Here is a 27,400-nt window from a genome sequence, read left to right as displayed (position 1 = left end):
CATTATTCATATAGAAACAGAAACCGTACAGTCCACATGTCATTCCAATCCAATCCAGTCCTATGCAATGCGTTCGTGAGTACCGTGTCCGCGTACAACCATGCCCAACGCTAGATGCTCGATGCTGACATGATCAATCTTCAATTCTCAATCTCGAATGAAGTTCGGACGCCCATGGCTGCCAACTCGACCTGTGTACCGACAATGGTTAGTCTCGAAAAATCGAAAATCAAAGTCGTATGAGAACAAAACGAAAAGGGCCCAAAACCCACGAGGTCAACTTACATCCAAATAGCGCAACACTCCAGGAACATTGACAACAGTAGTATTGTCGCCGCCGACGTATTTCCTCCCCGCCCCGTCTTCCCAGATGGTCATCTTGCTATCCTTGAACGTAGCAGGTCGAGCACAAGCCCGGCACCTCACGACACCACTGGGTTCGACGCGACCACCTCTCTTGCCGACGGTGAACTGATTCGGCACCATCATGGTACTCAAGAAACTGCCGCAGGACCGACAGACCCAAGCACGGCTCTTGTCACTGCAGTCCATCAGACGATCCTGCAGCAGATACGCGCAACCGTGTGCAATCAGAGAATCTCTCTCCATTTCACCTACACGGATACCGCCACCTTTGCTCCTGCCCTTTATCGGCTGGCCGTGGAGCGCGTTGACGGGACCCGTCGTACGGACCTGGAACTTGTCGCTTACCATGTGCCGCAAGCGCTGGTAGTAGACGACGCCCATGTAGATGTCGGCTGCGAATTCCTTGCCGGTGATGCCACTGTACATCGGTTCGTTGCCGTAGAAATTGTACCCCGCCTCACGGAGCTGTTCACCGAAGAAGTTGCCAGCCGTGTTGTCCTCGTCGAAGGAGAACGGCGTACAGTCCTGCGCCAGCCCGTGGAGGGCCCCGGACTTTCCGGCGAGTGACTCGACAAACATACCGATTGTCATTCGAGAAGGGAAGGCGTGTGGGTTGATAATGACATCGGGCTGGATACCCGACTCACTGAACGGCATGTCCTCGCTGGGCCAAAGCATCGAGCACACACCTTTCTGACCGTGTCGCGACGAAAACTTGTCTCCAATGATCGGCCTTCGAGGGATGCGGTATTTGATGCTTATCGCTTGACATGGCTGGTCGCCACTTTCGGACCCAATAAGTCGGATCTGATCGATGTATGCCTCCTCCGCATCTTTGTACTTGAAATAGTTGGTCTTTCCGTCCAAGTTCTTGAGCTTCCCTTGAGACGGGTCGAACATGACACTGTGGTATGCCAGAACGATATCGCCTTCGCAGACTTTGGTACCGATGGCCGGCAGACCATCTTCATCAAGCCCACGGACGGCCTGCTCGGGGATGTTTGGGTCGGCTTCAGCGAAGCCAAACAGTGACTTGATTTCTGTCTTCGATCGGAGGGTCCGAGCCTTCTCGTCTAGGTGATACACCTTTGTCTTGTAAATAACACCATCCCCGAACCCGCGTTCGTGCGCGGATTTGTTGATAATCATGGCGTCGTCCATGTCGTAGCCTGTGTACGAAATGACGGCGACAACGGCATTCATTCCATTTGGGAAGTTGTCAAGACCATATTCGTTGTACAAAGGTGGTCTGACCACGGGTGTTTGACCCGTCTGGAGAAGGTAGGCCTTGTTATCTGTCCGGCACATCAAGTTCGAGGAAGGAGTGCCCATGGCTTGCTTGCTCATCTGGCATTGATACATGTTTCTGGGTGACTGATTAAAGTCGGAGAACGGTGTCATGTTGGCGAGAATGGACAGGATGTTCGTAGGCTTGTATTCGATATGGGTGGTCAAGTTGGGAATAATGTCAGCATCAACACAAGCAATGTTCATGTATTGCTGCTCGAAGGGTCCAACATAATCGAGCTTGTCTGCGGGAATATATTTGACAGGCCGTAACATGCGAGAAGGATCGGTGAAGAGGTACAGTCCAGGATACAAGCCACCGTTTGAGGTAGGAACAAGTCCAATTTCGAGCTCATTCGGAATATTGTGTTGGCCATTGACTTTCCAGTGACGCAGAAGCTGTGAGATCTCTCGGGCTCGTTGCGCAGGGCAGTATCCGAGGATTCGTCCATCGAGTTGGATTGACAAGCTATCCTTAACTTCCACGTCTGGCACTGGTGAGAGACCGAGTTGCACAACCGCCTTTTCAATGCCAGAAGTGTCGATTTTCTTGATCTGGACCATACACTGATGGGCGAGGTGATTAAGCAAGCCACAGGGCGAGCCATCTGGGGTATGCACAGGACATAAGAAACCCCAGCTTTCTGGCAAAAGCTTCCGTACGGTGGTTGTTTTCAATTGTGCGAAGAACGTGCCTCGATGTATACACCTAAAATGACTGATGAATCGATAGAAGTTGATCTTTTCGGCGACGATGGTGAAACCAGACGTTTGTGATAGATCCAAACCCGTTTGACTCACGAGATTTCCCGTAGACAGGAAGTATTCCAGCTTTCCTCCAATATTCTCGTTGGTCCTTCGGACGATCAGGGGAAGGAAATCTGCTTCGAAGCCAGGGTCTGTGAATTTGGCATCGTTCTTGTTTCGTAACCACTCACGAGCAGCGAGTCCGATAGACGTGACCCAATCATGGATACCCTCTTTCAAGATCATGCCGTACAAAAAGCCTCCAAGCAGGATTTCTTGGTTCGATACTGCATCAGGATTGTCTAGTGAACAATCGCCAGCCGCGATGGCATATAACTTGCGGATCATAAATAGTATCAATTGAAATTTGTCGTTGTTCTGAGCAGGAGTGACGTCCACGTTGCCGAGATGCGGCAGCACGACTTTTCTCAAGAAGTCTTCTCCTACCTTTTCATCCGACATTGTGACAGGATTCCCTAGGACTGGTCGGAATTTCTCTCCCAGATAGGCTAGCGTCTGTGCTCTCGTCTTGAGGTTATAGGCTTTGTATGTCCGCAGGAGTAATTCGGTTCTGTCAGTAACGAATGAATCTGCAGATTTGTTCGCCGACACGCCAATGATACCCTCCGCGATTTCTCGATCATTGGTCTCGACGAGAGCCTTCAGAATCATCACTACCGGTACAAGGTATTCATTTTTCCTCCAGGAAAACCGGAAAGTGACATTGCCATCTGTGAGGTAGTGAAGGACGTTGGTTTGAGAAGTTTGATCAGGTCGGACGGAGCGTATCTGGACACCGTATTTTGAAAACGTGGGGCCTCTGTTGGTGAAGGCATTTCGTTCGATAGCCATCGGATAGTTCCTCTTTGATGCTATGAGCATTCGTATGAGCTTCTCGTTGCCATTCACAATGAAGTAGCCTCCCATCTCTTCCGACTCTTCCTTGTAGCGAACCATTTCTGCCGGAGAGAACTTTTCAAGATGACATTTATTCGAACGGAGCATAATGGGCATTTGTCCAACATCTCGTATCGACTCTTTCCAGTCACCATTATTTATTCTGTATTGTAACCGTGCCCTTAGCTTGCCTCGGTAAGTAGCATGTCGTTCCCGACACTCGGCAGGGTATATGTTTCGATCTTGGATACTGAATTTGTTAGAGGGCGGTAGGACAGCCTTTTCTAGAATGACCTCGGTGACTCTCAAATCTAGTTTGTTCCTGGGAACCGATCGATTGGGGTTCCGTAAATCGCCATCAACAACAGTGTGTATTCCGATATCTTTCAGTGCTTCATCGATCAACTTTTCGCCCCATATCGCGTTGAAGGATTCGACGTGTGGTTTCACTGCAGCTTGGAGGGCTGGGAATGCACTCTGATCTTTTGGTGTATTTCGAAACAGCTTGTGCCTTTTGACAGTGTCGTATTCTACTGACCACTTCGGCCGAGTCTGCGTAACTGTGGCGGTGGACGACATCGCTGCCCCAGATTCTGAGGTTCGGTAGCAGTGGGAGAGTTTGCGCGATGGACAGTCAGTCCTCACGCGGTGTTACAAAAGAAGAGCTCGACACCACCCCGAGCGAGAAAGTGACAAGCGAGCGAGAAGCGCAGTCAATCAGAAAATTTGGAGATACAACCAGAGCGCCGGTTGCCTCAGAAAATTATTTCGTCCCTTATCGATAAGCATATCTTCAAAGGGGATAGCGCCACTGCTCTTGTAAGGCTGCGCTACAAAGTACACAAGGCTGCGCTCCTTGTCTGATGAGTTGAATTCGAGGTCTCAAGCTGGCCTCACACCGATAGAGGATGTTTGACATTTTCAAAGTGAGGAGTGCCGCCATCAAGGATCTCAATGCTATTTGCTATCTATTCAGCCCCAATCGTTCTATCACGCATAAGCCGTGGGATGATCGTTTCCTCTGGCGTATTGAGGTCCAGAGGCTCATAGGAGACAACGCTAGTTCGCCATGTCGATTTCCGATAGATATTTATGGATAGATTTGGGAGAAGGACAGGTAATGCCTCGACGAGAGCTCCGAGAGCAGCCCTTTCCATTCGCAGTTGCTGTCTGATTCTCGTTGAATCGCGCTGGACTCGCTGGCTTCGGGCAGTCAATTCACCTGGGCCGGCGACCCATGTGTTGTATGAAGCATGCGAAAGTGCCGTTTGGCAATAGATGTCGATCCATCTCAAAGCTGGCAGCTCATACATCCACCCAAATTCATGTTCTAGAGCTTCTCGAGTCAACTCGCAGATTTTCACAGTGTAATGAGCCCCCATCTGAAGGTTGATGCCACTGATCTTGGCGTTCCAGAATGAATTCAGAGCCAGATCAGGTAAGACACAAGTACGACAGTTATAATACTCGGGGGGGTTCTTTGGGCCCAAGATACACAGCGTCAAAGTTATACCATGAAGGTTTGGAAAGGTTGTTTGCATTTGCGAGGTCAATCGTCCCAGTAACATGGGATTGTAGACTTCCAGCCTGGAGCTGCGACTTCTTTTCGCGAGTATGGCGACGTTGAGTCGGTGGATGAACTTGCGGTATGACAGAGACAATGGCAGGCTGTGCATACCTTCGCGCAAATGAAGGACGAAAGAAGTACGATGATTGGCCTGGAGAAGAAGGATACATTCGCGATAGAGTTGTCGACAAGCCAGTAGTATCGGAGGGCATGGCTTGACCGCACCCTTCCGATGTTCGATCTCATTCCAGGCTTCTCGACGCCCGATTTATGCGGACCATTGTGACGGTTGCAAGTATGAGTCCAAGATGAGCTCTCGAATCTCGGCGGGTAGGGCTAAGAGCTGACAGTATTGCTTCCCCTGAGAGACACGGCTGGAGTGACGTCTCTGCTTCGAAGTCATTGCCAACGAGCTGAACGAAGGAGAGGTCTTCTCATTGCTATGACATAAAATAAAAGGCCCCAAAGGAGCGCTTTAAATCAAACAGCTCAAGCATAGAGTACCATCAGGCAGTGAAACGCGCAAGAAACTATCAAGAATCAATGTGGTGGTAGCAGCGTGAAGAGGATCAGTTGCCTAAATGGAAGTACAGGATATTGGAGGCCGCTACATGTACGGAAGGGCATATAGGCCAGTGTAGTAATCGGAGAGAAGTATCTCCGGATCTTGACGCTAAATTCTCACCCTGCCATTATCGCTGATTCATTGTGCTTGAGATAACTGTTCGCTCTATTGTTCACCATGTAGAAAACAACAACTTAGTTGCCTAGAAATCGGTTCGAACAGCGATCAAGCCATTGATGAAATTGCTCCAGACGAATGAAACTCCATTCGTTTCCCCCGCCGCAAGGTGGCCATGTCACGACGACTGTTCTGATAAACAATGTTCACTGTGCATCCTGCCTTTCCTACATCCAGGATGTCCTCAGCACATTACAGCCTGCGCCACTGACGATTAGTGCTAACTACATATCACACGAAGTGACGATAGTCCACTTTCCCGACCACTCTGCAAACGACATCGCTCGAGCTTTATCGGATGCAGCATTCGAAGTGCAGAGTGTGCAGACCGTCGACGAATCCGGCCATGTTATTTACGAGCAAGATTTGGTCCAGACCAATCAAGAATGGTTGGACCAGGCTGCTCATATGCTGAGCGAACAAACATCAACTCTGCCACGGTACCAGACGGCAGCACATTATGAATTCAGAGACGATGCCGGCTACCAATTTAATGAGAAGCATTTAGACCACTGTGTTCTTTGTCAAAGATCGAACGAAAAATTGGACACGTCGCAGGATGTAATCGTGGCGATACCTGAGGCGCAAAGTTTTACAGCCACTCTCAGTATCACTGGGATGACTTGTGCGGCATGCATTCTCTCCATTAATGAAGGGGTTCAAGGACTGGAGTTCTTGACGGATGTTAGCGTCAATTTACTTACTAATAGTGCAACTGTCACCTTTACCGGCCCGAAGGATAACATAGATCAGATTGTCGAGAGAATCGAAGATAGAGGATATGACTGCGACGTCGAGAGCGTCGTTGAAGTTGGACAACCTCAGCAAGCAAGCCAGGTGGTGGAAAGGACAATCATGATCAGAATCGCAGGAATGTTCTGCGATCAATGCCCACGACGGGTTGTCGAAGCTTTTTCATCACCGTTCCAGGGACGACTTGCCATCGACAAACCACCATCGTACGACGACCCTATCATCGTGATTACATATCGTCCCCAACCTGGCATCATTACTATCAGAAGTATCCTAGGTATCATACATGGAGTCAGCGACCAACTCAGAGCCACTATATACCATCCTCCAACGATTGAAGAGCGCTCGCGAGTTATGCAGCTCCACGAACGGCGTCGTCTACTCCTGCGGCTTCTCCTCAGCTTCATCGTCGCAATTCCAACCTTCCTCATCAGTGTCATCTGGATGAGTCTAGTTCCCTCAACCAACCGTGTACGGATATTCTTCCAACAAAACATGTGGACTGGCGCCGACACTCGCGCCGAGTGGGCGCTTTTCTTCCTTGCAACGCCTGTGATGTTCCTCGCTGCCGACGTCTTTCACGTTAGGGCAATCAAGGAAATCCGAGCGTTATGGAGCCGGAATAGTCAAGTCCCAGTTCTTCGCAGATTTTACCGTTTCGGAAGCATGAATCTGCTCATGTCCGCGGGAACGTCGGTGGCGTACTTCCCTTCGATCGCTGTACTTGCCTTAGACGCGCAACAAACTGGGCAACGCAACAGGCGACCATCAACATACTTCGACACGGTTGTGTTCTTGACGATGTTCATTCTCGCTGGACGCTACTTAGAAGCCTACAGTAAATCTAAAGCCGGTGATGCTGTCACAATGCTCGGAAAGCTCCGGCCAACCGAAGCTTTACTCGTGAGCTCCAATTCGGAATCGGAAGAGAGTGTCAATGTCGATATTCTTGAAATCGGAGATGTTGTCCGAGTACTTCATGGCGCATCCCCACCAGCCGATGGCACAATCATCCTAGGCAGTTCCACGTTCGACGAAAGCTCTTTGACAGGAGAGTCTCGGCCTATCACCAAGAACGCTGGCGATCAAGTCTTTACCGGAACAGTCAACACCGGTAAACCGATAAATATCCGAGTCACGGGAGTCTCGGGTGCATCCATGCTCGACCAAATCGTCAAAGTCGTCCGTGAAGGGCAGGCAAAAAGAGCTCCAGTGGAGAGGGTGGCTGATATATTGACGGGGTACTTCGTTCCAGTCATTACCCTCATCGCTGTATCAACGTTTACTGTCTGGTTTGGACTAGGTCAGGGTGGGGTGCTCCCGGAGAGCTGGCTTGATGTCGACACAGGTGGATGGGCATTCTGGGCATTACAGTTTGCCATTGCAGTCTTTGTCGGCGCGTGCCCCTGCGGCATTGCCCTTGCTGCCCCAACAGCTTCATTCGTGGGTTCTGGACTAGCCGCACAACATGGAATATTGGTCAAAGGAGGAGGAGAAGCGTTTCAAGAAGCCTCTGATCTGGACGTGGTCGTCTTTGACAAAACCGGCACGCTTACTGAGGGCGGAAATCCGACTGTGACAAACCACGATATCATAGCTTCTAGTGAGGAGAATATGAGGGACATCTGGGCAATCACGCAAGCGCTGGAGGAGTCTTCAAGCCACCCCATAGCAAAAGCAATTGCTACGCTCTGTAAAGAACAAAATCGCACGACCATCGCCGACTCTTCGATTGAAGAACTGCCTGGTCGCGGTCTCAAAGGCACATTTACTATCCATACGCCCGCCAACGATACTCAGTACGAAGCTGCCATCGGCAGTGAAGCTTTCATCTCCTCCCTCGGCACTCCGATAACCACCGAGCAGTCCAACGTTGTTTCTATATGGAAATCTGCCGGTAAAAGTGTCGCTCTTCTGGCATTACGTCCACTATCCCTCTCAGGCGGCGACGGAACCACTTTCAAACTTGTTGCACAATTTGCGACCACTGATTCTCTCCGCCCTGAAGCTGCTTTCGTCCTTTCTGCTCTGCGTGAGCAAGGGTTAAGTATCTGGATGATCTCTGGCGACAACCCCACAACTGCAACAGCAGTTGGGCATCAACTAGGTATCCCTGCCACCAATATAATTGCTGGCGTTCTCCCTTCGGAAAAAGCCGAACGAATCCGCTGGCTACAAGACTCCGCCCCTAGACGTAACGGGAAACCAGGAAGAGCAATGGTTGCTATGGTTGGAGACGGTATCAACGATTCTCCCGCACTCACTGCCGCGGACGCCGGAATTGCCATCGGCTCTGGCTCAGATGTCGCCATATCAAGTGCCAAATTCGTGCTAGTGTCCTCAAACCTGCACTCCCTGTTGACTCTTATCACACTCTCCCGCGCTGTTTTCCGGAGAGTCAAGTTTAACTTTGCCTGGGCACTGGTGTACAACGCTGCCTTAGTTCCGATCGCGGCAGGAGTGATTTATCCGGCGCCTGGACACCCGAAGCTGAACCCTGTCTGGGCGAGTCTGGCCATGGCGTTGAGTTCTCTGAGCGTCATATCCTCTAGTCTGGTTATGAGAACAGGCATTCGTGTCATTGGGTATAGGGCATCAGGGAGCCAGAGGAAAGACAAGGCCCAGCCGGGCTTCCACTGAAGCACCAGGTTGTGTTGAGGCTTCAGTCGAGGCTTGCGAATCTCTGCGAGGAGCAACGTTTGCAAGATGCACTTTCTCGAGGCTAGAGGCAGATATGGCTATGTAGTCCTCCAAACTGGCACGGGCACGCCATAAAGCCTGCATTCCTGGCGCTGGGTGACTATCACGTCTTCTGATAGACTCCGGTCTTGCAGTCTGCAGTTTCGCCTCGAAGAGTTTCCCTCTTATCGACACAGGTCCAGATAGGTTCTGTCCATACTCACTGCTCTACACATAGCCGCGGAATAGCTCAAAAACTCTTGCCATGCTCTTCCAGTCCCAAGAATTCGCATCAAGGCAGTCGGGATGTTGTTGAACGATTCCTAAAGTAGTTAGTGCCTCCGCCTGCCCACCCCCCCCATCTGCGCAGAAAGCGGAGGCAACGACCCCCGCAAATGCAATGCTCGACTCTAATATTCTCACGGCTCCGCAAGCCGGCTACAATACAATATTGTATAGTTAGGTTGCGGAGCCGCTGTTAGTAGCAATCTTGACCCAGCAAGTTCCGGTGGAACACTCACAAAGCATCAATGCAATGTGTTCTGTGCATCGACCCAAACAAGACAAAGACACCCCCTCTCAGCCCCCCCCGAGTCATGTGCACCGACACTGTCTCCTCCAGGAAGCATGCTTTTTATTCCATTACTCCGGAGGGCGGATGTCGGTCAAACCCCTCCGACGCGGAGCCGTACTTCAGCCGGTATGGAGGGCAAGAAAGGTAACACAGCTAGGTAGAATACAAGAGATTGAAGAGGGAATGCGCCGTTTGAAGCAGGGCAGACCACTGGGACTGAACTCTTTCGTTTTGTCAAGTCACAGGTGTAACGTTCACACCTCGCGGCTGAACATTCATCTTCGCGTACTACTTCCCTCGAGATATGGCTCAGATAACGACGTCCGGTGCGGCTTCGGTGAAGTCACAGATGGAAGATGCTACCGGTGACCCATCTCGGAATCTCCCCGGAGTTGTTTTCGCCGTCGTCAACAAACAGGGCGAGTCCATCTTCGAACATGCAGCTGGGGTCGCTGGGGTCGGCACCGGAGCACCGATGACTGTGGACCACACGTTCTGGATCGCCAGCTGCACCAAAATGATCACCGGCATTGCTTGTATGCAGCTTGTCGAACAAGGGAAACTCTCCCTTGACGACGTTGACCTCGTTGAAAAATTGTGCCCGGTGAGTCAGGACTCAATCCGTCATGCGTGGATTCGACCGCAGCCGTCTTTGCCGCTGACAGTCCCACGTGTGATGTTCGTAGGAGTTGAAAGACGTCAAAGTCATCGAGGGCAAAAAGCTGGTCCCGAAAAGACGCGGAATAACGCTTCGCATGCTCCTCAATCATACAGGTCAGCTAAAGATTTCCCCTTGCCCAGGCTGTTGCAAAGACACCCTTTAATCTGATGAATGTGTCTCCCACTGACAATCTTGACGCTGGCAGCTGGTTTCGGCTACTCGTTCTTCGATTCGAGACTGAACGACTTCTATGGAGCTACCGGCGTCAACGAGTTTTCTGGGCTCAAGTACGACTACCTGTCACAGCCGCTCGTCAACCATCCTGGAGAAGCGTGGGAATATGGCATCAACATCGACTGGGCCGGCATCTGCGTGGAGCGGGCTTCGGGCCTGGCGCTGAACGACTATTTCCAGAAACACATTTTCCAACCCCTGGGCCTACATAACATCAACATGTTCCCGACGGCGAAGATGAAGTCGCAGCTCGCATACATGCACTCTCGCGATCTGCACACTGGCGAGCTCAGACTCGCAACCGACGGTCACCTCAACCGGGCTCCGCTGGTTGCCGAAACCCAGGCCCAGAAAGACGCTATCTTCCAACAGGGCGGCGCCGGCTGCTTCGCCCGGCCCAAAGAATACGCGCAGATCATTAGCGTCCTGTTGAACGACGGTGTGCACGCGCCGACGGGGATGAGACTGCTCCAGAAGGAAACCGTCCAGATCATGTTCACCAACCAGATCCCCGAGTTCCCGAACTTTGGAAGACAGCCGATCGTCCCGCCGAAACCCGTGTATTCCAACGCTCTGCCCGAGCTGTACCCTGAACCGCGCGACATTCCTCAAGGATGGGGTCTGACGTTTTTCTTGCACCTGAGAGACGGCGTCGTCCACAGCGAAGGCACCGGGTGGTGGGCAGGCTTGCCCAATTTGTACTGGTGGGCTGATCGCACCCGAGGCGTGGGAGGCATGATTGCAACGCAGATTCTCCCATTTGCAGATCCCAAGGTGCTGGGCCTCTGGGGATCGCTGGAGGCAACCATCAACGCAAGCCTTGCATCATAGCACTAAGCAGTGGTAGGGCAAGTTGAGGCCAAACAAATCAAGCAGACTCGCTTGCTGTCTGGGAGAAAGAAGCTGGTCAGACCGATTGTGGGATCCTGTGTACTGAAAAGGAGGTCTGGTAGTACATAAATCCGTCCCGTTCCGACAATTCTGGGAGCTTTGGGATGATCTGTCCCGGGTCATGTGACCGGCCTCGTGATAGGCGGTCTCCTGACATGGCAGCTCTACATAGCTTTATCTTCTAATTTCAGTTTCTCTCGGCATCCGATGCCCTTCAAGTCTGCTTATTGCCGAGGTCATGTCTTCAATGCTTGCAGTGGCATCATGAAGATCATCCATGACGAGTGGGCAACGAATGATGCGAAAGTGGGCTTCGTGTGTCGCATAAGTGCCTTCCGCAAAGGAGCCTTGATTTTGCATCAGCCACGGGAGCAAACGCTTCTATGGCAGCAGAAAAGCTCCCTTTGACAAAAGGAGCAGAGTGTAGCCCCCTTCTAGCACCCAAGCTTTGGTGATGCGAATTCTACTACGGATTCCACAGCCTTCTCTGCACTTGTGCGATTATCGGGTTATGGACTGGGGGACTCTCAACTAATTGTCAGATTTTTGATTAATAGGCTAGTAAAGTCGAGAACTGACAATATCTAACTAGTAGACGTGGGAATAAACAAGAGGTACGCCGATCAAGACTGCCTGCCTTTGTCAGGCATGATAGTCGCTTCTATATTGTTCGTGGGATAAGCTTAGGAAGAAGCCATGGCTATGAGTCGATTACGCGAGCACTACCAATTTCATACGAAGGCAATCCTCCGCCCATGCCTTAACCTCTTGTCTCCACGACCCAGGATGAAAGTCGAAGTCATCCTAGCCTCATAGGACCTGAGCTTTTCCAAGTCCGCCTCCGTGCTTTCAAGGTGAGTTTGACATAAGTCAGAGTCTTTCAAGCCGCTGAGATCCCAACCACAATGATAATGGCAATTGATACCCCTATCACATCTGGATCGCGAAATTGGGCAACAGTTTGCATCTCCATACAGATAACCAAAAATTTCAACCCAACAGGATTTACAAGCAGGTTTCTGAGGCAGCTGCATGTACCTAAACAGCCTCTTGCATCTCCGGAGAGAGGACAGATAGACTTTCCAGCAGTCCATATGAAAAAAGCCGTAGTTTGCAGGTGACAATTGCCATGCTCCTGGTATGAAATACTCCGGATTCTCTGTCAAGAACCAGAAATCCTCAGAATGCTCGTCCAGGGGGTTGTTGAGCCAAATATTCCAGTCAGAAGCAGAAGGACCGGTTTCCAAGCAGATTACTCTGTAGCTGTGCTTCCCAATAAATTCCAAGTTGCGAGTAAAATGCGCTGGGTATAGCTTTACCCACTGCTTCTCCAAATTACCATACTGGGCGGTATTCACCCCTATATCCATTAGCCATTGCACCCAGGCGTATAGTACTTGGAGTAGATCCTTTTGGTGGAAGTTATGTCCAGGGACAACTCTCCTGTCGAATAGTGCACCTTCAAGGAGTCTTGATAAAGGCGACCGGCACGTCTTATGTTCGTATCTCCTATCCAGAGGAACTGTCAATATCGGCTGGAAGAAAACCAAAAACTCCACGACCTTCTGCCATCCAAGCATCTTTTCTAAGATTTCGGGCTGGTTCTTTGTTGTTGAGTAAACGCGTCCGAAATGGCCCGCTATTCTGTGAAAGAGTTTCCAGCCGTCAGCGTTTTCATTCAACATCCGAGCCACGTTCAATTCAGGGATCGTTTCTGTTCCCAGTCTTGCCCAGAAGAATCCGTCATCAAACTCCAGCGAGCTCATGGCGCTTGTGAAACGATACTGAGCTGCTTGCTCATAGCTCATATCCATTGCGAGATATTTCCCAATAAATGCTGTCACTGATGGGGAATTTCGACTGAATACCTCGCGTGAGTCTAGATGGCTTTCCCGCAGTATCTCATCGGCTCCGTTTTCGATAGCGAGCAGCTTGACCATCTCAAATAGATCTGGCTTCTCCATATATTTAGTACGTGTAAGCTCATAGAAGTCATTGACCCATAGCATGTCGAAAGGAGTTTCAGCATATCTTGCTCGGGAGTTAACGTCAAGACCAGAACGAACTAGGAATTGACACAATTTGAAGTTTTCCGCGAGCGCAGCAAACTGGAATTATTCAGAACTTTCACATTGAAATACGTCTTGTAAATAACTCACGTGTAGAACAGTGCGCCCACTCGGATCCTGATCCCATAAGAAAAGCTTCTTGTCTTGTAACATCTGGACCACTTCGGTAACTGAGCTTTCTCCAGCAATCGCCAAAGTATCCCAGGAACGAATTTTGTAGGAGCGAAGCGAAAATGAGAATCCCTGCCAAGAATGGTCTCTTTGCATCTCAAAAACTCTGTTTAGCCACCATGGCGAGAGTCGAAATGCCCAACTTGGCTTGAGTCGGGGGTATCTTGGCTTTGAACATGTCATTTGGACAGTATCTGTCTCAGTTTCCACAGGCTTTGGCACCTGGACAGCGATAGAACTGACCACGGCCCGGCTTTCAATTTGGCGGACGGTAGGTTGAAGGAGATTTTGTGTAGCCTCGACTTTGGATAGTATTGATGCCTGTTGGATCTGCATAAACGTGCTAAATTGTCAAAGTCAGCGAAATCATTAAAACCGAACGAGACATCGACACACAAGAATGACGCCTGTTGCGCCAACAGGAGAATCGATTTCGCCCTTTCTAACCGCTCTTTATATTTGCTGACTTTCTGTTGACTTAACACCACTCTCAAGCTGCCCAATATTTTATGCTTCTTTAGAGACGCCTCAAGCTCTGTGGCTACGCTAGCCAAGATACCGACTGCTGATTCACAATGTTGGTGACAAGCCTCCCAGGTCGCTTCTGGAACTGTTCCTGAGGTTTCAGGAGGACGCCTGTCCCATATGCCTTTCAAAATATTGGTCAGAAGGAGTAACTCGTCTATCAGGCAGGCGATCTCCGCAGGCGCATCCTTGATGGACGAAGAAAAGTCCTTCAGCCCGTACGCAATCTGAAGAAGCTCAATTCCTAGAGAAGCGACACCGGCACCACTGGCGACGACACCGACGATTTCTGCCATACTTAGGGCTGGGGTAGGACGCAGTTCCAAAAGACTTTCTGAAAGGCTTTCGAAACAATGAATGAATTCAAAGGAAGAGAAGGGGGAGCGTAACGGTGCTATGGGTAAATTGTAAATGGAGCATCAGGCTGGGGCTTTTCTTCAATTCTCCTGCATTTAGCGATTACGTTTACGGGGAGGAGCACCTGCATGAGCAAGGCTGATTCTGAATAGTGTTCGGGCGCATCTGGGCCACTGCGGGCTGCCCTGATTAGCTCGGCCTAATAACAGGGCCGCCGGGTTTGGGTCCGCATATCCAGGGCGCAGGAAAAACCGGTGAGGTGCTCACATTTCGAAGCGAAAACGGACCGTGCAAAGGTCAAGATTGGTGAACGGAATTCTCTGAAGGGAGCAGACAGAGGTTTACTGATTTGCGGGGGTTCAGTGGGGCAGTACGAGAGCGATAAGAGTGATATGACCCATCGAAGCGATTATCACAGAAGAGACTGTCAAGATACGACTGTTGAAAGCAACTTTGATCAATGCAGCCGCATTGCACGAGGCGTTCTTCGAGCGATATGTCAGTGGGCGTCCTACGGATCTGAATGCTGCCTGGTTGCTGAATTGACCACATCCACCGTGGCGCATCTTGATTCGTCGCTGCAGAATCAGCCTGCAGTCCCACAAGCTGACCGAGGGGAACATAACTTCTAAGGATCTGGGACGTGGGTGTCGAGTATCACTCACGAACACGAATACAAGATTGTGCGTTGAGTCGGAGAGGCCCGACGCCCCATGGAAGAAGCTCTTCGGATGCTACTGTGGCTGGCCTCTAGCCTTGTCGATCCTTGATATGAGCTTCCCTCCCGGGCCTGGCGCCCTGGAGTCTCTGATTTGTGTCTGCTCGCTTGCAAGCGAACTGAGAGCGCACCATCTAATACGTGCGCCTTCATTGGCCCGTTGCTGGTTATCTCTGCAGGCACCGCGAAAGCCGGAAAGTATACTGTATCGGTAGGAACAAGATGGGCGGGCATTTCGCTTGGGGCCATTTCTACCTTCGGGCTCCTTCGATATTTAAGCCTCGCTTCCGCCCTGCCCGTTCGTGGCTGGACCTTGGCAAAGCTTGACCCAGGTTCTCTGGTCTTCCAAGGTGGGCGTGAGTCGTCAAGATGAAGGTCAAAACAACATATGCTGTGTATGGCTTGTTGGCTGCCGCTGTCGAAGGTGCTCCTGTCGTCGACACCACCTATGACTACACTGGTCCGGCGATACCCGTGGGTGACTGGGTTGACCCCACGGTCAATGGCAACGGCAAAGGATTTGCTCGGCTTGTAGAGCCACCAGCAGTGACGCCGTCGACAAAGAATCCGACCAACAACGTCAACGTTATTCAGCTGTCCTACTTACCGAATGGCATCAACATCCATTACCAGACACCTTTTGGCTTGGGAGTGTCTCCGACCGTCTTCTGGGGGACCACAGCTGGCAAGCTGGACCGCAAAGCCCAAGGCTACAGTCGCACGTGAGTAATGTCCCTCCAAGATCCCGCTCAAATCATTGACTGTTGACTTACGGGATCTAGATACGACCGCACACCTCCATGTTCTTTGGTCGCCGTGACCCAATGCAGCCAATTCTTCCACGACGTTCAGATCACAGGTCTTGACCCTGGGACGACTTACTACTACCAGATTCCGGCCGCCAATGGCACAACAACATCCCAAGTCATGAGTTTCTCTACGGCCCAGGCAGCGGGCGACGAGACTCCATTCTCCATGGCCGTGCTCAACGACATGGGCTATACCAACGCCATCGGCACATTCAAGCACTTGACACAGGCCGTCGACGAGGGTATCGCTTTCGCCTGGCACGGAGGAGATCTAAGCTACGCTGATGACTGGTACTCGGGCATTCTACCATGCGAAAGCGACTGGCCCGTGTGCTACAATGGCACATCAACACAAATTCCTCCTGGAGACTACCCCACTGACTACAATGATCCTTTGCCAGAAGGAGAAGTGCCGAACCAAGGGGGCCCTCTCGGCGGCGATATGAGCGTCCTCTACGAATCCAACTGGGATCTCTGGCAACAATGGGTCGGCAAAGTGACCAACAAGATTCCATACATGGTGATGCCAGGAAACCACGAAGCGGCATGTGCCGAGTTCGACGGGCCCGGAAACCCTCTCACAGCCTATCTGAACGACGACAAGTCCAACGCGACAGCCCCAGAGACTAATTTGACGTATTACAGTTGTCCACCATCACAGAGGTAAATCTACCACCCTCCAGAACTTGATAGTCTCGGTTTACCCTCTTTCCTCTTCTCCGTCTTCTTTCTTTTCCCATGGTCCATTGCTGACAGTCTGGTCAAGAAATTTCACTGCATTCCAGTACCGCTTCTACATGCCGGGCGAAGAGACCGGAGGGGTCGGCAACTTCTGGTACTCATTTGACTACGGCACTGTCCACTTCATCGCCCTCGACGGTGAGACAGATTTCCCGCATAGTCCGGAATATCCGTTCGAAGCCGACCTCAAAGGCAACGAGACCCACCCGACCGAGTACCAAACGTACATTACCGACAGTGGTCCTTTTGGCACCGTGGACGGACCATACAGTAAAGTGCAATCCTACCAACAATACCAGTGGCTCGTCAAGGATCTCGAGAGCGTGGACCGCACCAAGACACCTTGGGTGATCGCCATGAGTCATCGACCGATGTACAGTTCCGAGACGTCGAGTTATCAGAAATACATCCGTAACGCCTTCGAAGCATTGCTTCTCGAACATGAAGTCGACATGTATTTGGCAGGGTAAGGAAACGACCTCTACGACTTCTGCGAATTGCCTCGGGGGTTCACAAAGACACTCACACACACACACACTCACACACACAAAAGATTCATTGATTTTCTTACTGACATGTTGTTGTATCGCTAGGCATATCCACTGGTACGAACGGCTCTGGCCCCTAGGAGCAAACGGAACAATCGATTCTTCGTCTATCATCGGAAACAATACGTACCTTACCAACCCAGGCACCTCGGTAAGTGAACCCATGCCGCCTTCTACCCTGTTATGATGTCTCAGTACCCAAGCACCGAAGTAATCCATTACACGCACGAACCAATTACGGTAGTGATCGAAGCACCCTTCTTACTACACTCACTACCTTCCTTGCCCCAATATTCTCTTTCGTAACTCACGATCTTAAGAGAAAGACGTCAAGCACTCGTTTGTTTTACTTGACTTTCTGGCTTTATTGCTTTATTGCTTTATTGCTTTATTGCTTTATTACTTTATTGCTTTATTGCTTTATTACTTTGTTCCATTTTTCGAGCCGTATGCAATTTCCCTTTCCCAGCTGACACAATATCCAAATCGCCACAGATGACGCACATCATCAACGGCATGGCAGGCAACATCGAATCGCACAGCACGCTCGACGCCGACGAACCCATCAAGAACATCACGAACGTTCTGGACCAGGAACACTATGGCTTCAGCAAACTGACCGTCTACAACGCCACGGCCTTGAAGTGGGAATTTATCCGTGGCGACGGTGCGGGTGTGGGGGATTCACTGACCTTGTTGAAAAGGGGATGTTACAAACTCTGACATATGTAACGTATATATACGTATTTGTACACATAGAAAAGGTGAACAAAACGAAGCAAACCCCAAAACTTTCCTCACCGGTACGAAGGCCCGCCGCCGTGAACCGCGACTGGCGCCCCTGGCTCGTCGCACTCCCAAATCGTGGAAGAAACAAAAACCCTATGTATGCAGTCCGTACAACGATAGTATATCTGAGTTGGACCTACGGTAAAGTAAAACCCAGAAGGAGACTGGTCTGGGCCAAAAAAAAACAAAAACAAAATGAGTGCTGCTGCTGACTAGTACTCCCGTAGATGTATTGCCGCAACAACGTACTAACGTCAATTTGGCCACCAGCAGCAGCGAGGGCCGAGCCTCCCAAAACACACTTCGAGGCATGGAAAAAGCTAACCTGGACCTTTTGCTTGGGGGGCGGGCAGGGGGCTTTTCGCCTCGATAGTTACGATAGAGATACCACACCCAAACCCGTCAAGATCCCACCCACCCAGGCCCACGTCTTCTTGCAAGGCCCAGGGGGGTGCGAATATTGACGACGGCTGAAATCTAAACGGAACGACGACGGGGGCAACAAACACCTCTCCATCTCTATTCTGCCGCCGAGAATGGCCGACCTCGAAGTTTCCTCGGGCCCGGCCCATGCAGCCAGCCAGTGGAAGGCTGTTCAACGAGTGGGCACGCCGCGTTCTATGCCCGCAACGTCCCTATCGAGGCGATCAGCAAACAATGCTGCAACGAGGAAAGACGCGTCTGCTGCCATGAGATGTTGACTTTACTCACCTCGCACAAGGCGAACAGCATGATCGATGAGACAAAGGCAAAGACACGAGACGAGAAAGACCGGGGGTATATAATCTCCATTTGCTTCTTTACATCACCAACTGGAGAGTAACTGCCCAACATAACTCAACTCAAATAATCAAAGTGAAAACAAGCAAAAGCAGCGCCTGCATATGTAAACCAGTCCTCGATGAGTGAAAACAATAATATCGTCTCTTCCCACCCCAATTCCCAGGTCCTTATCCTTACCAACGGGGTCCGGTTGCCTGATGCCTCTGTAGCAACCACCTTATTGCAATGACAAGAAAGTATTTCCCGCTATCATCGTCAAATCAAAATCCAATCAGATTTATGCTTCAATCTCTGGCCTTCTTTTTCCTTTTTCAAGCACCGGTCAAATACTTGACAAGCTGTTCCCTCTCACTCGTAGGCACAAGGCTCAAAACTTCACGTACACCCTTCAAACCACCTTCCTTGTTACCCATCAGTAACTCCGACACCTTCTTGCTGACAGCTTCGCTCTTGACAGCATCGATCTTGGCGTAGACCTCCTTTCGGTGGCTCTCGTACCACTCGGCAACTTTGCGGTCGTCCTTGTCAAACTCAACATCGAGCAGGCCAGACCAGTTTCGGAGCATGGCAAGGTTGCTCTCCTTTTGTGCCAGGGCGTTGGGAGTGGTGGGTACACCACCAGCCGCCAAACTGGCATTCAACTTCTTGAGCAGAACCTCTTCGGACAATCTTCGTCGAAGACGCCAGTAAAAGAATCTTCGGGCGTTCTGCCACTTGAGTGGCATACGGATCGTTCCCTTGGCTTCCATACGTCCAGCACGATCGTGAAGGTCTGCAAATTGAAGGGCAATCTGCTGGTAAATAGGTCCAAGCAGTTGCTCTCGCTCCGCCATCTTGACCTTGATCTCGTTCAATTGTTCAGAAGTCAAGTCCTTAGCAAGAGACTGAGCTTTGAGCTGACCATAGGTGGGATCAAGACGGGCCATGGTCTCAAGTTGCTTCTCGCGTCTGTACTTGATGCCAACAATACCTTCGGGTTCCAGGACACCACCACGAGACTCTTCGTCAGCATACATTTCCATTTGTTCAGGGTTGATGGTAGGATCAACGACGACCTGATGATATGTTAGTTTGTTATTCAAATCCATAGAAGAGTACCCAAAACTTACCCAAGAACCACCACGGAGTTCACCAAATGGAGGAATGTACACAAATACTGGTTGCTCGTATTTGACGAGGGCGTCAACAATGTACGAACCATACTTCAAGACTTCATTGAACATATCACGTTGACCACCAGAGAAACCACGCCAGTTGGCAAGGATCATGACCGGCAGCTGTTCACCATAGTTGAAATCCTTCAGGGCTTGAGCCGTCTTGAAGGCCGAGTTAGGGAACCACACACCGCCGGCTTCCTGCACAACCTGTTCCATCGAGTCGGCGTTGGCAGGATCAGCCGGGATGACATTCTCGACGGTGCGCGTCTCTACTGCAATGACACCCATAGGAATGCCACCCAGGCGAGCACGACCGACCACAACAGTCTTTGCCCAGCCGCCAAGAGCCTCCTGGAAAGAGTCTTTGTCGAAGAGACCAGACAAGAACCCTTCGTCATCTGCCTTACCAGCAATGAGATGTCGCACGTCATATGGTCCACGAGGCGGGTAGAAGCTGATGTCACGATCCCAAGTGTCAGCGGCAATACCAACTGGCACTGGTTGACCCTTCTTGTCAGGAATGAAAGACATCCATTCCACAATCTTCTCCACGCCTTGGAAGTCGTCGCTGGCAGTCATGTGGGAAACACCGTTCCTGTACATGATCTGGGTACCACCAAGCTGCAAGTTGGAGGTGTAAACTTCCTTACCCAACACCTTGTTCAAAGCAGGAGCACCAGTGAGAATAATCGGTTGGCCCTCGATTTGAATCGCTCGCTGACCGAGACGGACGAGGTAGGCACCAATACCAACTGATCGACAAGTGACGAGGGTGATGGTGAAGATGTCCTCATAAGCTTTGGAGGTAGCACCTGCAATGAGTCCAGAACCACGTAGACATTCAACGCCCAACCCGTCTTTGCTACCAACGATGGTAACGATCTTGTGTCGGGTCTCACCGTCTTCTTGGATCTCTTCAGTAATGACTTCCTTATGCGTGAGCTGTTTCCTCTTCTCGGGAGTGAGGTAGAGATACTTGAAACCAGCTTCCGGCTTGCCCTCATCGTTCCAGGCCACCGAGAAGTGTGGGATGAGCTCATCAGCCATGCCAATGCGAGCACCAGAGTTGGCAGACAAGTAAATCCGTGGAATGCCAAGCTTGCGTGCATATTCTGTACATTTATTGAAGAACTTGTCTTCGTTGGGGCCAAATGAACCAATCTGGAAAGTGATGTCGTTGGCGATGATAACGAATTTTCGACCTCTAGGGTATTCAGGGGTCTTGGCGGTCACCACCCATGCAACCATACCACAGTTATTGGTACCTGGCTCGCGGGACACTTCGGTGGTGTTGTCGCTATCGTCGAGGATCAACTCATTGTAGTCAAGGCAGTGGCCGACCTCAGGTCTGGAATCAGCCATAGGCGAATGCTTAGCAATAGCCTTTGCCCAACTGTTTGCAACTGCCTGTCTGAACAACTCAGGGAAGTCATAGACATACTGAGTGCCCATGAGGTGAGCCTTGTAACGCTTGGGCTGCAACCACTCCTTTGAGGCATAAGGAGTTGACACTGATCGGAGGTGCATAGATCCGACTTTGGTCGTGCCACCAATGCTCTCAAACACCCATTCGCCGGAGCGTGACTTCTTCTCAACGTAGCTTTCTACATTGACCACATAGCCGGAGGTGTTGGTGATGAACACGCGAAGGGGATATGGCAGTCCAGTCTCTGGATCAGTACAGAGAATTCGGATCTCTGCTCCAGTGATGCGAAGTCGAAGGAATCGTCTAGCAGATCGTTCCAGGAAGCCAGCAATTCTTTCCTCAACGTCCTTTGGCTGCAGATTGAAGACTGGTGAGAAGTTGATGAAGATGTGGTTGAGATCAGAGTTGTTGTTGCCAATGATCTCAAGGGCGTCACAGATATCGTTGACGAGACGATCGGTCTCCGTGATCAAGTATTCCGCAGTTGGAATCTCATCCTTCAGACGGCCTGGGCGCACGACTGCACGAACGAAGTAACGTTTGTCAACGACCTTGTCTCTATCCTCGCCCTTGCCAATAGCCTCATAAATATGAATGTTCCGGTTTTGGGTGAAGACAGGCTTGATCTTGAACTTGGACAGCCTTCCGAGCTCAAGTTGGAAAGCAAGAGCAGGTTCGTTATGTCGAATAGTCACGTCTTCCTCGTAATTGGCTCCACGGAAAGTGAAGTATCCCGGGTACGATCCGTCCTTGTGACCGCAGATAAAAGTGACCCGACGAACGTTGCGAGCAAGGAGCTCGGCCTTGTTTTCCGCTACCAAGCTCTGGACGCGGCCGAGGATCTCGTCATCGGGCAGATCTTCAGTGTCGCGGATGGCAATGTTGCAGACATTGGTCAAGTCATCATCGACAGGCTCAGGTTGCTTTGGCTGAGGTTTGCGGACACTGTCGAGAGTGGGCATGAGATGTTGCTGGCTGGGACGCTTCTCCTTGGTTCCCTTCGGGAAGACTTCCAAAGCGCGGGCAAGGCACTCATCAACCTCGTCCAAGTAGTGGCATGGCGCGATCACACCCTTCCGTGTGGGTTCGTCATCAGATTGCAATTTGTTCAGGTACGACAAGTCGCTCACAGAAGTGATGCGCTTGAACGGGCTGCCCTGTTGGGACGGCGTAGCCTGTCCTGATGGATACGAAGATGCCAGAGGAAGACCAAATTCGGCTTGGCCCACCTTGCGTAGGACAAAGTCCCATGAGAGGAAGAAAGGTGGCTCAACATCGTTGTGATACTCGACTTCTCGCACAGTGTAGGCACGGTAGGCACGTCGGATATACACCTCGAGAGCCGCAAGTCCAACCCATGGGTCATGATGGGCAAAGAAGAGGGGAATGACGTCGAAGACAGTGTAACGAGAGTCGACCACCTCCTTCAGAATCTCCAGATCAGGTTCTCGGTGTTCCCAACCTGTCTCACCATATTTAGATTCGACAACTGAAGACTTGAGGATGTGCTCCATTTGGGACACTCTCTCTTCCAAAGAAGGCATGGCACACTGAATAAGCAGTTCGCGAGCTTTCAATGCAACCTTCGCAGTCGCTCGGGACTCGAGCTCTGTGAGACGACGCAGAGAAGCCTTGAAGTATTTGCCGACGTTACCGACGTTCGGCTGGTTAGGTCGATACATCTCCAAAATAGACACGATCAAGTTGTTCTTTGCAGACACACGGGTATGTGAAAGGACGGTGTAGCAGACAGAGAGAATGTCGTCCTTGTTCTCCTCTCGCAACTTGAGGATGACGTCCTCATCTCTGTGTGAGCCTGAAGCAAAGAGTTTCTCAACATCATAGTATTGATCGAGCAATCCTGTGAAAACAGAGAACTCATGAACCTTAAGGCCTTCAGAGTATCGAGAGATAACGTCCTCGAGTGGCGCCAAAGTGGTGTGGAGTGTGAGGCCATCGGTCTTGGACATGTTCTCTTCGATGAAGCGGTTGATGGCCTTCTGGAGCTGCTTGGCTGGGAACTCAGCGTGCCTGGCATGTGCACGCTCAACAATCTGCGAGAGCTGAGCATCCAATCGTTGTGGAGTTCGCGAGTGCAGGGCAGAAGATCTGGCAGACCATTCGCCATAAGGCAACTCAGGATCTCGAAGAACGGAGATGAGCTCCTTCAAAGTGGAGGCCATAATGACCTGGTTGTCAAAACCGAGCAGGATGTTCTGCAAGATGCCGAGGAGGAGGGCAAATCGCTGTGGAGGCTTGTTTCCGACGACCTGGGGGGGTCCCAAGTCTGGAAGCTTTCCAGTAAACGTCTCAGCAGTCTTGACCCTGGACGGGTCGTCTAGGGCCAGGATACCCAGAATATCACCGGCCTCAAGGGTGGCGCCAGGTTGCTTGAGGAACTGAACAACACCGTCCTCCTGTGCGATAAGAGGCATGTACATCTTCATGACCTCGACTTCTGCAAACGCCTGGCCAGCTTTGACATGCTCACCGTTGTCGACGGTATACTTGACAAGTTTACCCGGAGACGGCGTTCGGAGTTGAGTAGGGTCATTTTCTTGCTCGAGCAGGCAAGTCTTGCTGTCAACGCTGAGGCGAATGGCAGTCGCCTCCTCCTTCCAGTAGAGACTGTGAGATCGTCCTGCAACGAGCATCAACAGACCACCGTCGGCCAGTGTTCGGACGCCGACGAGGCACTTGGAACCGTTGATGAAGATGTGGTAGCTGTCGAGACTCGCTCTGGTGGCGGTGAATTTGTATCTCTGCCCCTCGTAAATGAACTCGATGGGGAAAACCGTCTTGAGAACATCCTTCGACGGCACTTGGCCCTTCTCCAGACCCTTGCGGTATTCGGCAATGCAAGCTTCGCTAGCCAAGTGTGCCTTGGTCAGCGCACCGGCCAGCACGGCCAGCATTGGATCAGGGCGCTCAGCCGTCAGTTTGTTGGAGATCAACTGGTCCAGCCAGCCAGTGGTGATGGTGTTGTCTTCAAAGGCAGGGGTTTCTAGGAGCTTGATTAAATATTCGATGGTGGTTCTGAAATCACCACGAATGCTCAATTCTTTCAAAGCAACAACCATGTGTTTTCTGGAAGCTTGTCGGTTCTCGCCGTAAGCGAAGATGTGACCGAACTGACTGTCAGAGAAACTGTGGATACTAGAAGCCGAGGATACGGAAAAGTAACCCCAGACATTCGAGCTCGAACGGAAATTGAGATCGTGCATGGTACCGCTTGATGGCTTGAAACCCTCACCAGGATCTTCGGACGTGATACGGCAAGCAGTTGTGTGGCCCTTTGGTCTGGGGCGACGTTGGGTCTTCAGGCTGGCGGGGTCCTTGAAATGGAAATCGATCTCAGTTGCGGTATGGGGGTCCACACCGTACAACAAGCGAATGTCACGGATGCGGTGGAGGGGAATACCCATGGCGATTTGAAGCTGGGCAGCTGGCAAGTTGACACCGCTCACCATTTCGGTCGTGGGATGCTCGACCTGGAGACGGGGATTCAACTCCAAGAAGTAGAACTTGTCGTCTGCGTGGGAGTAGAGGTATTCCACAGTACCGGCCGACACATAGCCGACCAGCTCACCCAATCGCACAGCGGCCTCTTCCATGGAGTGGAAGGTGTCTGGATTGGCGATTGTGACAGGCGCCTCTTCGATGATCTTTTGATGTCTTCGCTGGACGGAACAATCTCTGCCAAACAGGGAGATGTTATTTCCGTACTGATCGGCCAGTAACTGCACCTCCAAATGTCGCGCATTGCCTGCAAGCTTCATGATGAAGATGGGAGAACCGGGTATTTCGCTAGCGGCGGCGTTATAGAGGCTGGTGAATTCAGCTTCATTCTCGACTTTTCGAATACCCTTGCCACCACCGCCTTCGGAGGCTTTCACCATGACGGGGAAGCCAATCTTCTTCGCGGCTTCCAAACCCTCTTCGGGTGAGTGTACGCAGCCCTTGTCGTAGATATCATCACGGACAGTGACGATTCCTTCGCTGTCGATTTCCACATCGTCAACTCCTTCTCCCGACCACGGAATGCAGGGTACTCGTGCGTGTTGTGCGACGATTGTGGAGGAGATCTTGTCACCCAGAGACCGCATTGCGGAACCTGGAGGGCCAATGAAGATGATCTTCTTGGGAGAGGCTGCCAGCGACTCTGGCAGTTTGGGATTTTCCGAAGCGTGACCCCAGCCCGCCCAGACGGCGTGGACGTTCATTCTCTCCGCAACGTCGACAATCAGTTCTACGTTGGCATAGTTGTTGTTATTCGTGCCTCCGGGAACCTGGGAGGGACTGTCAGTTGGAGATCCTTTATCTTGCAGTATACACCATGTCACCTACCTCGACGTATTGATCCGCCATACGAATATAGTCTGCGTTTGCCTGCAAATCCTCGGGCGTGGCCATCACCGTGAACTGGATAGCCCGTTCGTCGCCGAACGTCTCGTAGGCCCATTTTCGTACTGAACGGATCTCTTTGACCGCTGCAATACCGTTGTTCGCGATGAGCACCTGTACAGGTCCGTGTCAGCTGCGCTCCCAACCACCCAACGGTTGCATCTCTGCACAACATACCGAAGTAATGACCGAATGCCCATCCTGGGCTTGTACAAAGTCTTTTACTTTGCTCGGGGGGGCTTTCTCTAGTCTGTTGCCACCGATGAAGTGTGGTGCAATCTTGTGCTTTGCCTGCCACTCGCTGGGTTTGCTGTTGACCAGCGTGGAGCGGCGTGCTGAGGCGCCGTTGACCCCGTTGACACCGTTGGTGGTGGGAGCCATGGTTATAGCGAAACGACTAGCTCATGCAACTCGCGGAGGACGCTGAGGCTCAGGCAAAGTGTCTTTCCGTTTCGGAGAGGGAGAGGGAGAGGGAGGACCGCGGCAGGAAAAAGGAGAATCTGGAAACACGCCAATTAAACCGTAGGTGCCCGAACACAGACCCAGACGAAGTCTATGGTGAAGGGAAGAAGAGTAAGGAGTGGACAGGTCAGGTTTGTGGAAGGAAGCGAGGAGAGGAGCGGGAGGATTGAGAAGTCAGCAGCAAGCAAGATCTGATGTGCAATGCAAGGTATAATAGTGTCGGCGTCGTGAGGGAACGCTGATGTATGTGTACGTCGTAGTGCGGTCTAGTGAGACAGCCGTACAGGGGAGCAAAAAGTTGTCCTGTGCACCGCGTGCTGCAGCTGTTGAATGGGGGGACGCGATTGGGTTTAGCGCGGGCCGGACAAGAAAGCGCATCACCAAATCTGTGCGGCCACGGTCTCCATCACTCAGTGATCGCACGCTGTCTCTTTGGCCCTCCTCACACGCCTCCCATGCGCCTCCGAGTAAGTGGGCTGCTGCGACTCTCACCAAGACTGCTGACAGCCCGCAGCACCGTACTGTACCACCGTGCCAGTCCTCCCGGGCGATTTTCAGTTGGGACTTGGGAGCAGCCCTTTCAAGTCGCCGGGGCTAATCGGCCAGGGTCAACACCACCATCACCCTGTCCAGGGTCGCCGGCTTCAATCTGACTGGGTGTGTCTCCCCTTAGGCTTGCCACCAGCCGTCGATCGATTCGCTGCCCGCCAAACACGCCCAGCGATTTCCATATTTCCCGATTTCCCGAACGAAGCTTGGAGCCCATCCCCAACTCCAACAATTTTTTACACTACAACAATCTGCTTTGTTGAGACTCGACTGCCGGTGGAAAGAATGCGTCACCTCCATCCTTTCCCCGTCCCCTACACCCTACAATACGATCGAAAGTGTATCGATGCCTCCCTCCCACCAGCCGCCACTGCCGCTCTTCACCTTGATTGCCCCAATGGGTCTGCGGTCAGAAGGAACTTCGGAAGAGAGAGATCGTCTCCTCTCAACGCCGACATACTGCGCGGAAGCAAGATGATCTTACCGGCTGAGGC

At 51.4% G+C, this 27,400-nt stretch overlaps 7 protein-coding genes across 7 annotated transcripts; 3 read left to right on the top strand and 4 right to left on the bottom strand.

The window, feature by feature from the left end:
* Positions 1-140: 140 nt before the first annotated feature.
* PV08_05815 (uncharacterized protein) lies at positions 141-3,876 on the bottom strand (the record flags this gene model as incomplete). The annotated part of the gene is made up of 2 exons (XM_016380154.1): positions 141-191; positions 286-3,876. The coding sequence occupies 2 exons, from the start codon at positions 3,874-3,876 to the stop codon at positions 141-143; spliced, it is 3,642 nt and encodes a 1,213-aa protein (XP_016235981.1).
* Positions 3,877-4,265: 389 nt separating this feature from the next.
* PV08_05814 (uncharacterized protein) lies at positions 4,266-4,973 on the bottom strand (the record flags this gene model as incomplete). Its single annotated transcript, XM_016380153.1, has 1 exon — positions 4,266-4,973. One exon carries the CDS (start codon positions 4,971-4,973, stop codon positions 4,266-4,268), a length of 708 nt encoding a protein of 235 aa, XP_016235980.1.
* A 711-nt stretch (positions 4,974-5,684) lies between these two features.
* PV08_05813 (uncharacterized protein) lies at positions 5,685-8,999 on the top strand (the record flags this gene model as incomplete). Its single annotated transcript, XM_016380152.1, has 1 exon — positions 5,685-8,999. One exon carries the CDS (start codon positions 5,685-5,687, stop codon positions 8,997-8,999), a length of 3,315 nt encoding a protein of 1,104 aa, XP_016235979.1.
* A 917-nt stretch (positions 9,000-9,916) lies between these two features.
* PV08_05812 (uncharacterized protein) lies at positions 9,917-11,338 on the top strand (the record flags this gene model as incomplete). Its single annotated transcript, XM_016380151.1, has 3 exons — positions 9,917-10,216; positions 10,299-10,386; positions 10,479-11,338. 3 exons carry the CDS (start codon positions 9,917-9,919, stop codon positions 11,336-11,338), a joined length of 1,248 nt encoding a protein of 415 aa, XP_016235978.1.
* Positions 11,339-12,278: 940 nt separating this feature from the next.
* Positions 12,279-14,459, bottom strand: PV08_05811 (uncharacterized protein; the record flags this gene model as incomplete). Its single annotated transcript, XM_016380150.1, has 4 exons — positions 12,279-12,334; positions 12,408-13,506; positions 13,558-13,981; positions 14,035-14,459. The coding sequence occupies 4 exons, from the start codon at positions 14,457-14,459 to the stop codon at positions 12,279-12,281; spliced, it is 2,004 nt and encodes a 667-aa protein (XP_016235977.1).
* Positions 14,460-15,607: 1,148 nt separating this feature from the next.
* PV08_05810 (acid phosphatase) lies at positions 15,608-18,059 on the top strand (the record flags this gene model as incomplete). The annotated part of the gene is made up of 5 exons (XM_016380149.1): positions 15,608-15,960; positions 16,021-16,710; positions 16,814-17,254; positions 17,382-17,487; positions 17,832-18,059. The coding sequence occupies 5 exons, from the start codon at positions 15,608-15,610 to the stop codon at positions 18,057-18,059; spliced, it is 1,818 nt and encodes a 605-aa protein (XP_016235976.1).
* Positions 18,060-19,219: 1,160 nt separating this feature from the next.
* Positions 19,220-26,276, bottom strand: PV08_05809 (uncharacterized protein; the record flags this gene model as incomplete). The annotated part of the gene is made up of 4 exons (XM_016380148.1): positions 19,220-19,963; positions 20,018-25,780; positions 25,839-26,009; positions 26,073-26,276. 4 exons carry the CDS (start codon positions 26,274-26,276, stop codon positions 19,220-19,222), a joined length of 6,882 nt encoding a protein of 2,293 aa, XP_016235975.1.
* Positions 26,277-27,400: the final 1,124 nt, after the last annotated feature.

This window comes from Exophiala spinifera, assembly GCF_000836115.1.
Source record: "Exophiala spinifera strain CBS 89968 unplaced genomic scaffold supercont1.4, whole genome shotgun sequence".
Taxonomy (NCBI): Eukaryota; Fungi; Ascomycota; class Eurotiomycetes; order Chaetothyriales; family Herpotrichiellaceae; genus Exophiala; species Exophiala spinifera.
Note: the sequence above shows the minus strand (reverse complement) of the source record. Positions and strands in the feature narration are given on the sequence as shown.